At 31.0% G+C, this 13,152-nt stretch overlaps 1 protein-coding gene across 1 annotated transcript in view; it reads left to right on the plus strand.

Annotated features, from left to right (window-relative positions):
* The window catches only part of LOC143041903 (protein dachsous-like), a 63,677-nt gene continuing 50,525 nt past the window's right edge, over positions 1–13,152 (plus strand). The window contains exon 1 of the mRNA XM_076214041.1: positions 1–2,275. Within this exon, the coding sequence (XP_076070156.1) occupies positions 518–2,275 (1,758 nt within the window). The 5' untranslated portion in view covers positions 1–517. The remainder of the gene's footprint in view (positions 2,276–13,152) is intronic.

Genomic DNA, 13,152 nt, shown 5'->3' on the forward strand with positions numbered 1-13,152 from the left:
CGAAACCGAGGCTTGATTGGACACCTAAACATAGAAACTGCAGTACAGGTAGTAAGTGTGTATATTGCATGAAATTCTACAAATTAATCATGTGTACGGACTAAAACAAGGTTATAAGATGGATTTGGACGAAAACTTAAATTGTGTTTTATCTATCTGATATGATACGATATGAATTTCATCAAACGTCAACTGAAAACGCAGGTGTGATTTTTTTCACAGGTAAATTATAGAAGTGACAATGTTGTATACCGTTGTAATTGAATAATGGGGTCTCGTGTGACGGACTTGTTTTACACCCAAGCAACAAATATCTGAAAGCATGTTGTGAAAAATACTAAACTGTGAAACAATTATATCTTCATTCATATTATGGGATTACAAATGGAGAATTTTAAAATAACTATAAATATTCGAATAACCATGTAAGAAATTATTTTATTTTTTAAATACTGATATGGAATAAATTGTAACAAAATTTATTCTGTCATATTACAGCAAAATATTTTAAATCAAAATGGTGAGGTTCAAGATTTGTGCAATGGCACAGAAAATATCAGATAATCTGTTATTAACATTTTTAGCAAGTTTTATTTTATTAAATCATTTCTGTTGTGGAGAATCAAGCCAGTATTTAAGTGTAAGAGAAGAACAACCTCCAAATGTTTATGTTGGTAAAATTGGAGATGGAATGGCAAATGCTGTGCCTCCTTTTGAAACTTTTGAAGAAACACAAGATTTTAATATAGACAAAACAACTGGTGAAATACGAACTAGTAAATCGTTAGATAGAGAAACAAAAGAGAATTATGCACTTGTGTTTTTCAGTGGATCAGGTGAAATAATTCAGGTTTATATAAATGTCACAGATATGAATGATCATGCACCATATTTTCCAAATGGCAGCAAATCCTTGAGTCTTTCAGAAACTACTCCCCAAGGAACTAAAGTCATCGTTGGAAGTGTTGTTGACCGTGATATAGGACAAAATGGAATTCAAGATTCTGTCATTATAAGTGGAAATGAAGACGATCATTTTATTTTGCGTAAAAAGATGTCAGGTAATAGCTGGCTGAATTTAGAACTTGAAACTAAAGGTGTTCTTGATTTTGAATCAAAGCCTGTTTACAACTTAGTCATTCGTGTAACTGATGGAGGGGATCCTCCAAAATATGGGGATGTCCGTGTTACTGTCATCATAATTGATGCAAATGACAACCCACCACAGTTCATCCACACAAAATATTCTATTAGAGTCAACGAAAGTATAGCAGTCGGAACGAGTATTGCAAGAGTAGAGGCAACAGACCAAGACTCAGAGGAAAATGCAAGAATCACCTACACATTAGATCATCGTCTGAACCCTGAGGAACATTTCGCCGTAGATCCAGTAACTGGTATTGTACGTGTCAATAAACCTTTAGATTATGAAACGACACAGAAATATGAATTATCTGTGTTAGCTACAGATAATGGTTCCCAACCTCTCTCATCCTCAGCAAGGATAGAGGTTATTGTTGAAAATATCAATGAAAAACCTGCTACAATCAATCTTGTGTTTTTAACTACCTCAAACCAATCAGCAAAAATAGCCGAAAATGCTACTTATGGTACTCTGGTTGTTAGAATATCAGTTAGTGACCCTGATCATCCAAATGAATATTTTTCAAACATCAATGTTTCATTGCAAGGGGACCTTGGACATTTCGGATTAAAAACAGATGACAAAGTCATTTACTATATTTATGTTAAACATCATTTAGATAGAGAAACTGTTTCCAAATATGATTTAAACGTAATAGCTGTAGATTCAGGGAACCAGCCACTTCATGCCTCATCTTCCTTTACTCTGTGGGTAGAAGATGTGAATGACAATGGACCAATCTTTACACAATCCCAGTACCTAGCAGAGATTTCTGAACAATCAGCTGTTGGCACACCTGTCACTAAAGTCAGCGCCTCTGACAAAGATGAAGGTCTAAATGCTAAAGTAACTTATAAAATTTTAGACACACCCGATAGTAACTCTGACTGGTTTAAAATTGATAGTAACACTGGATTTATTTCTACGCGTGTGGATAAAACGGATTGTGAATTAAATGCATTACCAAGGATTGCTGTTGTTGCAACGGATTCAGGTGTCCCTCCATTTTCCTCAACAGCAGTTGTCCTGGTGACGATCAAAGATGTGAACGATATGGAACCAGAATTTCACCAGTCTTTTTACAAGACAGCAGTCAAAGAAAATGCGGCACAAGGATTTTGTTTCCTACAGGTAAGCTTTTAAGTGATATAAATGTTGATGAAATGAAGCATACATGTAATTTGAAAAAAAAGTAAAATCAAATGTCCAAGTTGCTAGATTTTCTCATTTTCAGAAAGACTTCAGACACTGGCATTCACCCCCCCCCCCCCCCTTTTCAAATATACATTTGTATGTTTCTTGTAAATCCAAGCATATCTACGACTTGATAGGCTGGAACCAAGGACCCTTGTAAAATTATCTGGATCTCCACCTTTCTGGTATGAAAGGTCATAGAGTCTTTTATCAATTTCTATATTGAAACGTTCTGGTTCTTTTGGTTTTGCAAGGGCAATGGTTGGGGCACAATGAAGAAAAACATTTTTCAGAGTTACTAGTTAAAAAAGCTGGCTCTTCAATATAAATGCTGACTTCATGCCGGTCATTCATTATGTATCATTATGTAGGAGGTTTTCTTCTGAGTAGTTGCTTGAATGATGTTCCATGAAGATAAAGAGATTACGCTGATGGACTTTTTTAAATTAAGCTAGAGTCGTAAAATTTTAATGTAAACTGATGTTTCAAAGCATATATTTTGAAGGGGACAAGATTGCACTTGTTGAAAGTCTTATGGTTTGAAAAATTTAAATGCACCAAGTACCAGTATTTATGTAGTCATGTCCTAGAAAATATAAACAAAGGATAGCACAAATTGTGCTATATGTGTACCGTAACACACAGTAGAGTTTACATGTATACATTTATGTAAATTTACGACAAAAACTTCATAAAAAAATTAAAAATAGAAATGGTGGTGAGATGTCTCCTCTATGTTGGCCATTATTTCATTTTATTATATGGTAGTGAGATATCTCCTCAATGTTGGCCATTATTTCATTTTATTATAAAGCTAGAGTGATGAATTGTTGTTCTCAGTTTTTTCACAAGTTTTGACCAGTGATAAATGGTCCATCTTTATTATATAGTCATTTTCATGAATCATTCTAAACTCGCACATGTGGTGCAAATTTACCTGAACTATCACAGGTGTAGAAAATAAAGAAAAATATCAAAAAGTCATGATACAAAATTATCGGACATGTATCATTTTTTTACTGATTTCTGTTAAAATTTAATGAATAAACTTCAAATAATGTCAGAACTTTACAAAATGTACTTTTTATTTTCATATTTATCTTGATGTATAAATTTAGACATTAGACTTATTTCATAAAATGTTTGTGAGCAATATTCTAATAAAAGGTTATTGAGGATACCACTTTAGGTAGTCTGAGCCACCTACCACATGATACCACTTTAGTAGTCTGAGCCACCTACCACCTACCACCTACCACATGACTTTTATCTAGTAAATTCATCTTCATTCTTAAATTTTAAAACAAACAAAAGTAAAAATAGTTTTGTATCAGGTATTAAACTTCATTCTTTCTTCATTTGAGAGGCAATTGTTGTTGGAATTGTCAATCTTGTTTCAATTTTGTTGTTGACACTGATGACAAAGGGAGGACATTTATGAATAAAAAATTATATTGTAAAAATACAACTTTTAAGTCATGACTAAAATGCTTTTTCATTCATGTCTTCCATGGAAATATATACATTCCAGATTGTGTATTCAAATCTATTTCCTTTTTTGTTTGTTAATGGTTAATTGTGTACGATTATATGAGGAAAAAATTTAAGCGGAAATGAAAACGATTAATAAACAATTGACTTGATGGTCAGCGGGTGCTTTTAAAAAGTATGTCTGCTCGTAGGGGTTCACTCGTTAAGTAAAAGAGCAGATTCACTTTGTTCGTGATCACGCAAAATGAAATTTGATCTTGGGTGACATCTTTTGTAAAGGTAATTTTGTGTTGGAAAGAAATGTTAATTTACGTATACATTGTTGTGGTCTGTTTGGACTTTTCTTTTGTATGATTCTGATTAAGATCTCAATTATATGTTTAGTAATAAAAAGAATGTTCGTAAACTGAACAGCATGATTAGAAAGTCAAATTTTAAACTGGTTACCATAACTACAAGTTTGAATTTGAATTACAATCAGAATTTTTTTTTGAAAATTAAAGCCAGGATGAGTGATGACATTTTGTTAGTATTTAATTGATGGAAAAAATAGTTTCAGTATTACTTGATGATTCACAATATGACCTTTCCTATATTTTAAGCGACAGTTCAAGATAATAACTTTTTTATAATAAATTTGAATTGAAATAGATAAATCCTCCAAAACTGAAAATGACTAGCTTGTTTTTTAAACAACTTTAACATCTACAAAGGCTAATGAGAATCATGCTTATCAAAAAATGGAGAAAAAAAATTGGTTGGCATGCTGAGAATTTGAAAATGAAGGACTTTCATAAATTCCTTTTGTTTCATGTTCGTTATCTTTGAAAAACTCAAATACATGTATGTATTTGAAAGAAAATGCCTATGTTGCAAATGGCAAATGTGAACAGTAAATGTATAAGATAGAATCAGCATGAGAAATTATGATTTTCTCACATTCCAGTATGTAGTAGTGATAGTAAGTAAAATGGAATAAATGACAGTACTTCTTGGCATAATTATATAACATGCATACAGTAGATGTCAAAAAACATTACGACAGAAATGATTCGTGACAGGAAATCACATCTACCATTGAATCTATTATTAAATATTTTTTATGTAAAATTTATTATTGTTTTATTTTAGAACTTTTATTTTGAAACCTAATAACAAGGTCGTTTTGATAAATTATCATTTATGATTTGTTTTATTACGTTAATTGAAAAATATATGGTACTCATATCTTGCACATTTCCCCATTCTGTCATGGTTCGAGTGCTTTTATTAAATTTTTGGTGAAATTGAAGATTTTTTAAGTACTATCCAATCAAAGAATGCAGTATTATTTTCTATGGTTAACTTTGTTCTTTATCCGTCTAATAGTGTTTCTATTGATGTAATGGTGTTTGAAGTCTGAGTTGTTGGAAATGACCATGAAAACACTGATAATAGTATAGATTGTTAGACGGTCACGTCAGGGCATACCAGTAAGATGAACTGATAAACTACTGAGTGACCAAAGCAATGTTTGGATGTGTTACTGTTTAATTCCAATTTTGTTTGATATCGCTGGTATTTGGCGAGGTTTTGTTTGAACTGAGATGAGACAAAATCGTGTGTTTGTGTTCCAGTGAAATGATGGACGGAGAGTTTAGAAACTTTGTATACTAGATATAGATAATGTTAAACAAACAGATTTTTACTAAATTGACTGTTTTGTAAACATTAAAATGAATGTTGTTTAGAAGGATGAATGTTATCAACATACATGTTTTCTTCGGCTACACATGAAGCTTGCTTTATAGTAGAAAAATTTAAGAATTAAAGACCCAATACTGAATAGAATTAGTTCATTTTTTCATTTTTTTTAAATTAATTTAACGACTATCATAGTATGACAATTTTAAATATATAGCCTTGAAATTCATTGGTATTATATCCAAAATCTCTGAATATATATATATAAATATTTGCCAAGGGCATGGAATTTCAAGCAAATCACATTAGTATAGATGTGAATATAAAAAAGTTCTTAAGTAGTTTGGATGTAAAGCAAGCAACCTTCAATCAAAAATAGTGTTAATCCTTCTACTACAATTATAAAAAATGTATAAAAATAGATTTTTTTTCAAATTTTATAGAAAAATTCCTAAGAATGGCGACAGATTATTTCAGGAAAAATATAGGCCAGAACGTCTATTTAGAGAGATAGTTAGTGAGTGGTAGTACAACTTCTTTTCATAAAAAAAATATTCAAATTATTCTTCACAAAGGTTTTAAAAATTCAGACTCAGAAAATTTGAATTTTAACAAGAGTGATCAATTAGATTTTGTCAGTGATTTTATGTGAAGTGGTCTACAATATTTACTGTCACACACCGTTATAACCATAGAAAAGCCTTGATATTTCTTTGTATATTCTAAGTCATTATACAGATCTTTTTAAATAGAAAACTACTTTAAACCCGTGTGACCATTCTTTTCCTTTACATTTGGTCTTTGTTTACTCAGAAACAAAGAATTTGGCTCGGTTTGTATTTAACTTGGGATTAAAACCTTAAGGTTTTTTAAATCTAAAGTGTACTTATTGGGTTCTCTGTTTCTATGGCTTTAGCCGGTATTATATCATCTTATTAAATAATCGAACATTGGCATGTTGTCTTTTCGACTTTAGAACCAACCTCGATAATTTGAAATAGGGATATACATGTATGTGTGACTGTTTACAAAGATTTAGATTCTTTAAAATCTCATTCGGCCATTTTAATTTTGTAATCAGTGAATGTGTCAAAATTGTGTAACAAAATTAACTATCAAACAGAATTAAGTTTGACCAATAATGATAGTAATAATCCCCGTTATAGAAAATACTAAGGGGGGATTACTCAGATATTGGTCAAATACAAACAAACAAACAATAGATAATTGCTAGTAATACTAAAACAAACAAAAAATGTTGTTTTATAACATTCCACAATAATGCAGGTTTTATCCTATAAATGTTTTAAATCCCTGATAAAATGGGAAAATAGTTGAGGTTCTCACAAATGTTTATCTACCTAATCATGAAACACTAGCAGCTAAATGTCCTGTATGACTTGGAATTAGACAAAAGATGAAAAGAAATGACATGCTTTTTAACTCTTTATCTACCAAATCTGTAATAAATACAATTTCACTCAAAAATGTCATTAGTATAGGAATTAGTAATGTAATTACTGATGGCAGATACCAATAATTAATCCATGGTCTACTGATAACAATGATGGGAAGCTAATTGAGTTTTTTTTTACAATTAAAATTATTTTTTAATGTTTTAAACTAAATTGCACTGACTAACTCATATGTGTACATTTATTGTTTGAAAATATAATTTAGGATTGTGATTCAAAAAGTAGCTACTTGGAAAAAATAACATTACCAATATTTAGATTCTCAATTAACACTGTTTTACACTCTCGAGGTTTATGAAGCTCACTAGCTGCATTTTGTTTGGTCCTTTTCTGAAATAAATAAAATATAACCCTTTTTCTATAACTTTGTACAAATGTATATAAATAATGCATGATCATGATGATGATGATTATGAGTTGTATCAAAAATTTTGTATCATTGAAAAGGTATGTAAAACTCTATAATGTTTTACCTGAAATTGAACAGATGAGAAATCACAGATTATAAGTAGGAGAGGAAATGAATATTTTAAAAGATATATATCAAATGTTTTTTTGTTTGTTTTTAAGGTTAAAGTTATAACTTGAAGCAATGCATTAACATTTTTCATCAGTGCCGTCCACTGAAAGGATCATTAATTTTTTTATGACAAAAGTCTTATTTGAAATATTTGGACTAATGCAGAAGTATACATTAAAATAATTGTTCTGCATGACTTGAATTTACACCCTGTGAAATTAGCGAAAATTGAAGAAAACAATTATCAGGTTTTAATTCATTTTCTGAATCATAAACAAGGGCAATAACTCTTTAAAATTACATTTCAATTTCTATTCCTAAATTTATTTTCAACTTTTTTATTGTTCTTATTAATTCAGGGAAACTAGGTGCAAAATTTTAACAGCGGAAGTTGTCTCTGTAAAAAAAAAATAATCTTAAAGATACTTAAGAATGATCTGAAGCCTTTCTTTAAATTGAATGGATAAGAAAATATGTTACAGAAAATGAAATCAGTCACATGAAACATTGCAGAAATCTTCTTGTTCGGTGCATTGCGGAATAATTTCTACCTTTATACCACAAAGAATTCCTTATGTCAACATTATGTTAATATCAAAAGTGTTGATATTCAGTCCTATAAGAAGAAAGAAATTGAGCAAGATGTCCAATTTTAAGCCTCGTTGAATCCCATTAATTGATTCGCACACAAGATGAAAATTTTCATTAAAAATTTGATTAATAGGTTTAAATGCAAAATGGAGATTCTTTTGATGTAACGTGTTGTCCCTGTGGTAACTGCTTCAGGGGGAGATAACACCCTTGTTATCAACTGCTGTTTTTCAACACAAAAAAGTCAGATTATTTGACCAATAGTTGACCAGACATAATTTCATAATGACAGTTGTCAGGACATTAAATTTAAACCATTTGAAGTCTCTTTCAATTGAAGTACTAATAAAATTCAGTTGCTGAATAACCTCCTACGGCCTCTGGTTGTATTGCATTTGTGAAAAATTTGGGTATTTTGCATTGGGTAATTGTGGCATGAAGGATAGCTCATTCACTAACATGTATTTATGGCATAAGTAGAGTTCATGCGGTTAATTGTCATCACACGACAGGCAGTTGGAGCAAATTGCTATGCATGCTCACAACCCCTATGAATAAATTGTCATAAAAATCAAAGAAATCTTATAAAGCTTTACATTCCAATAGTAAAATGTTTCACAATAAAATGCAGGGAAATAAAGAGGGTTTTCAGAATATTATTTCTGTTTGATGGTTTAGAGAACTATACTAATGAATGGCTTGAACTTGTGAACTTAATTAGTCAAATTTTATGGTCTAAGATTATTATGAACATAAAGATCTATAATAGTGGAAACTAGGAAGATTTAGCTTGAAAAAATCAATAGAATTTTTATGATAGTAGAATAGTTTTATAGGAAACAGGACCATAAAATTGAATGCCTTGAAAAGAAAGGCAGACTGACATAAACTTGTTACATCTGTGGCTGCTATAATTGATATTAAAAGCAGGGCCGTAACTACATTGAGGCAAATGAGGCAAATGCCTCATGTAAAAAATTTCAAAAAAAAAAAAAAAAATGAAACAAAAGTTCGTTTTCATATCAAATTGTTTTCACGGAAAGTGTCTTGCAAGAAGCAAGTTCTCTTCACTCTCTGGTGTATCTCCTGGATGTTTTTCGTTATCCATGTTTCTATTTTCCTTTTAGTTTTCAGAGTTGATGGTCTATTGTTTGTACTTCTGTGTTCCGGGTTCGTCTTTTGTTCATTTATTGTCCTACTTTATGACTATAGTCTGAGTGTTGATTTTCATTTGTAAACGTGGTTTCGCAATGTTGTACAGTCCACCGATGTCCAGAATTGTGCGAGAAATATATTTTAAGAACATTCGATGCTACTCAGTGGACACAAAAAATAATGTCCTTTCTGCATGGATAATTGAATTTGATATCAAAGAATACAAAACAGTTTGTTTTATTGTAAATAAAACTAGATAGCTGACATGGTTTGAATTAAAGTAAGGTCACATATTTCCCGGTATCAAATAATTTGAAGAAAAAAAACCAAGGTATTGCCATATATGACCTTTTACATTGAAAGGTTGAACTTGCATTAAGTCGTGTTGAGACCCTTTAACAGATAATAAAGGAGTATGGGGACATAATCGCACCCAAAGTCAATGCATAGAAAAAATACAAATGATCAATGGTCAAAGTTTGTGTTCCTGCTCTTCATCTTGATAGTTGCCGGATGGTTTTCAACAATACTTTTAAAGAATCATTAATACCGTAAAAGATCGTAAAACAAGGTGAAGATTGTCCCTAGTGTGGACTTAAGCAGTACTAGTACTTAAAGTATAATACTGCAATGTCACTATATTTAAATCTAGTCATAGAAAATCACCAAAGTCTAATCACAATACAAGACAAGAACAGACAAACAGATACGGTATTAATAATTATGAGAATTACGATTTTTGCTTTATCCTACATATCGGTCTTTTAATGTTGTATCTAATACCTAAAAGCCTTAAATCACGATGAATCTTTGTTTTTGCTTTGGGACCTGATTGTCGAAAAAAATATCTAAAAATTAATTAAGCCGTTTCAATGCAAGAAAGAGTCTGGGAAACGCTCAGAATGCAAGATTTTGCGTTATTTTTCTCAGAGCTTCTGGGGGCCTTAAGCGGCCCCCAGACCCCTCGCCCAAAATTTTCGCCTCTCTCCGCTCGGCGAATATATTTTGCCTCACTATTAAAAGAGGCTAGTTACGGCCCTGAAAAGAAGAAGATGGGATATGATTACTTACAAGACAGCTATCCTCTAGAGACCAAATGACATGGGTAATATTGGCAGTATAACTAGTATGCTTCAACAATAAGCAAAACACAAAATGTTTAGTAAACTATAAAAGGCCCTAACATGATAGAATGGAAAGCAGTTCAAACCTGAAACAGCCTGCATTTTCTAATTAATAAATGAAAACAAGTATAACCAACAACAACTAACAGTATGTGGTTTTAAAGTTTTTTTTGTTTCTTCAGTCATTTATTTATCCCATCATTTATTTTAATTATTTGATGAATCCAAAAAAGCCACATTTTTTTCCATCTCCCTCATATGTAGTTTACCTCTAAAATGTCTCTTTAGTGTTGTTGAGTTACTGTCTCATTATTGTATACCCCACATCTCCTTTTTGTACTTTACATATTTCTTTTGTTCATGTATTTTAGTTCTGACATAGCACTAAAATGTCAACCTTCCAATTAATTATAAAGCATACTAAAAAGCTTTTGTTGTGTTTCTCTGACATGATATACTGCAATTCATATCTCATTTACACCTTCTTCGTTAAATAAAAATTCTTGCAAGTTAAAAGTAATTTACACTTGTTAGAACAGCTATGGCAAAAATGTTTAGAGAATTCAAAACAAAGCAGTCGCAGAGATGGAAAGCAAAATCATCAAAGCGACCAAGATCTCTGTTAAACAGATGCTTAAAGCATGTTTATCCAATCATATCATTAGCGAGTTATGGCAAATATGTTTTCTCAAACAACAGGAAAATGATAAATATAAATAATTATAATATTTATTTTCATTTGACTGCTGTTAATAATGCTCAACTATATCCTCTATAATTGGTTCCATTCTGTTTTAAACCATAAAACTGTAAGTTACTGCAATATTTGTCTTATGAATTGATGTTGATTTTTCTGTGAATCTCAGAGTTAGCTGTTGTTATTTCATTGCTATGTTTATTGTCCTTAGATGCTTTATCTGCCAAAACATACTTGATTGTACATATTTTCTTCTAGTTTTCATGAGCACTTTTTTGTGATCTGGAAAAGGACACCTCAAGTTATTTTTTTTCATAATTTATTTTTTTGTATTGAGGATATATCAGATTTTTTTTATAATTCCTTAACCTTTGCTGTTCCAGGACCCAGGTTGACACTCCTGAAACCCCCCAACACACCTATACTTTTTCAATCAGGATGTAAGTTTCAATAAGAGAAAATACCTGTTTGTGCAAGATCCCTATGGGCATTCATATACCACCCACCCCTACCCCTGTAGTAGTTAATGTAATGAATTGCAATAATGATGCCTTAAGGATCCACAGAATTATTTCGTGCTGTCAAACCCCTGGCACTGAACAGATGAAACAATGTTAATTTAGAGTAAAAAGAATATTAAAATTCCTCAACCATGTTTTCCAGTAACTTGTATGATGAACAAATATGTATAAGGCCATATTGTTTATGATGTTACTGCATTAAAATTACATTACATGCACAATTTCCGGTGAGTTAATAGTCCCTAGTTGAAATGGGTGCAACTCTGAAAATTAAATCAAGTGTTAAACTACGACTGCACATAATTAATTACCAGAATAGTTTTTTAAGTCATTTATTATATTTTCAATGTATATGCACTAGGTAAAACTCTGAATGAGTTCTGCCATGTTGGTAGCATGCCTTGGGTCAGACGGTATATTTCAGTAGCTTCCTCTGTAAAAGCAATTTTCAGTCAAAACAACTTTTTAACTTATTCAAAATATTTGTATTATTTCTGGCACATATAATAGGCTACAAATGTGTGTTATAGAACAGAGGGATAAAAAATAGAATAAAAGGTTGGCTAAATTCAAAACTGAGAGAGAGGGAGCACACTGTAAATCACAGTGATATTTACTTTAGAACAGCATAATTAATTTGACAATTATTAGGGTCTACAGCAAAAAAAAGATATGTTTAGACAACTGGACAATAATTTGGGTAAAAATCTTTGTGAAATTGTGTTACATGTACTGTTGTTTTTGGGATGCTCTTTCTCATGCAGTTAGAACTGAAAAGGTGTAGTTCTAGAGACTGCATGAATACTCTTATCATTTTGGAATGGAACTTGGCCATTTGACTGCTTTTTAGCTTGTTTGTTACAATAAATGTTTGAAAGATACAAACTAATTTAATTTAGTGCAGCACATTGCTGTTGAACAAAAGTTTATCAAAAACACATCATATTTAGTATTGCCTTTAAAGATTTCTCATCAAAATGTGGTACAAATGTATTGAAATTTTCTTTATTTAATACGAACTATGATTGCTGTGAATAGAGACATTTATACATTGAAATTGATGTTTATTGCTGTGGCCAAATCTAGACAAGGGGAGATTTTATGACTTTAAAAGCTTTAGGTATATACCATTTTATGACCAACTTTAAATGAATCCTAGGTATGGACAATAACATCCACATAAAATATTGTCCATAAATATTTTGTGTATTGCCTCATTGACCACTACTTATATTGGTATATTTAAACTTGAGTGTTTTATTTTGTTGTGAAGTATTTATGTGACTCCAGGCTCTTAAGCAAGCTGTCATTGTGATATTTAGTGAGACTTTTGTCGATTTTTGTTCACATATCCTATCTTAAAGAAAGTTAAAATAATTTTTCTTTTACTTTTTTTTTTTGGCTGTTGAAAAATGCATAAACAAAATTAGAATTTGCTATCTTGAATTAGACACGCATTTTCACTGTAATCGAATTAATTTCTAGATTTTATTTGCATCAATTTCAGAGACTGGTTTGCTTTTTTTGAAAAATAAATATATTGAAGCAAATTGATTG

The sequence above is a fragment of the Mytilus galloprovincialis genome, chromosome 8, assembly GCF_965363235.1.
Source record: "Mytilus galloprovincialis chromosome 8, xbMytGall1.hap1.1, whole genome shotgun sequence".
NCBI classification, from domain to species: domain Eukaryota; kingdom Metazoa; phylum Mollusca; class Bivalvia; order Mytilida; family Mytilidae; genus Mytilus; species Mytilus galloprovincialis.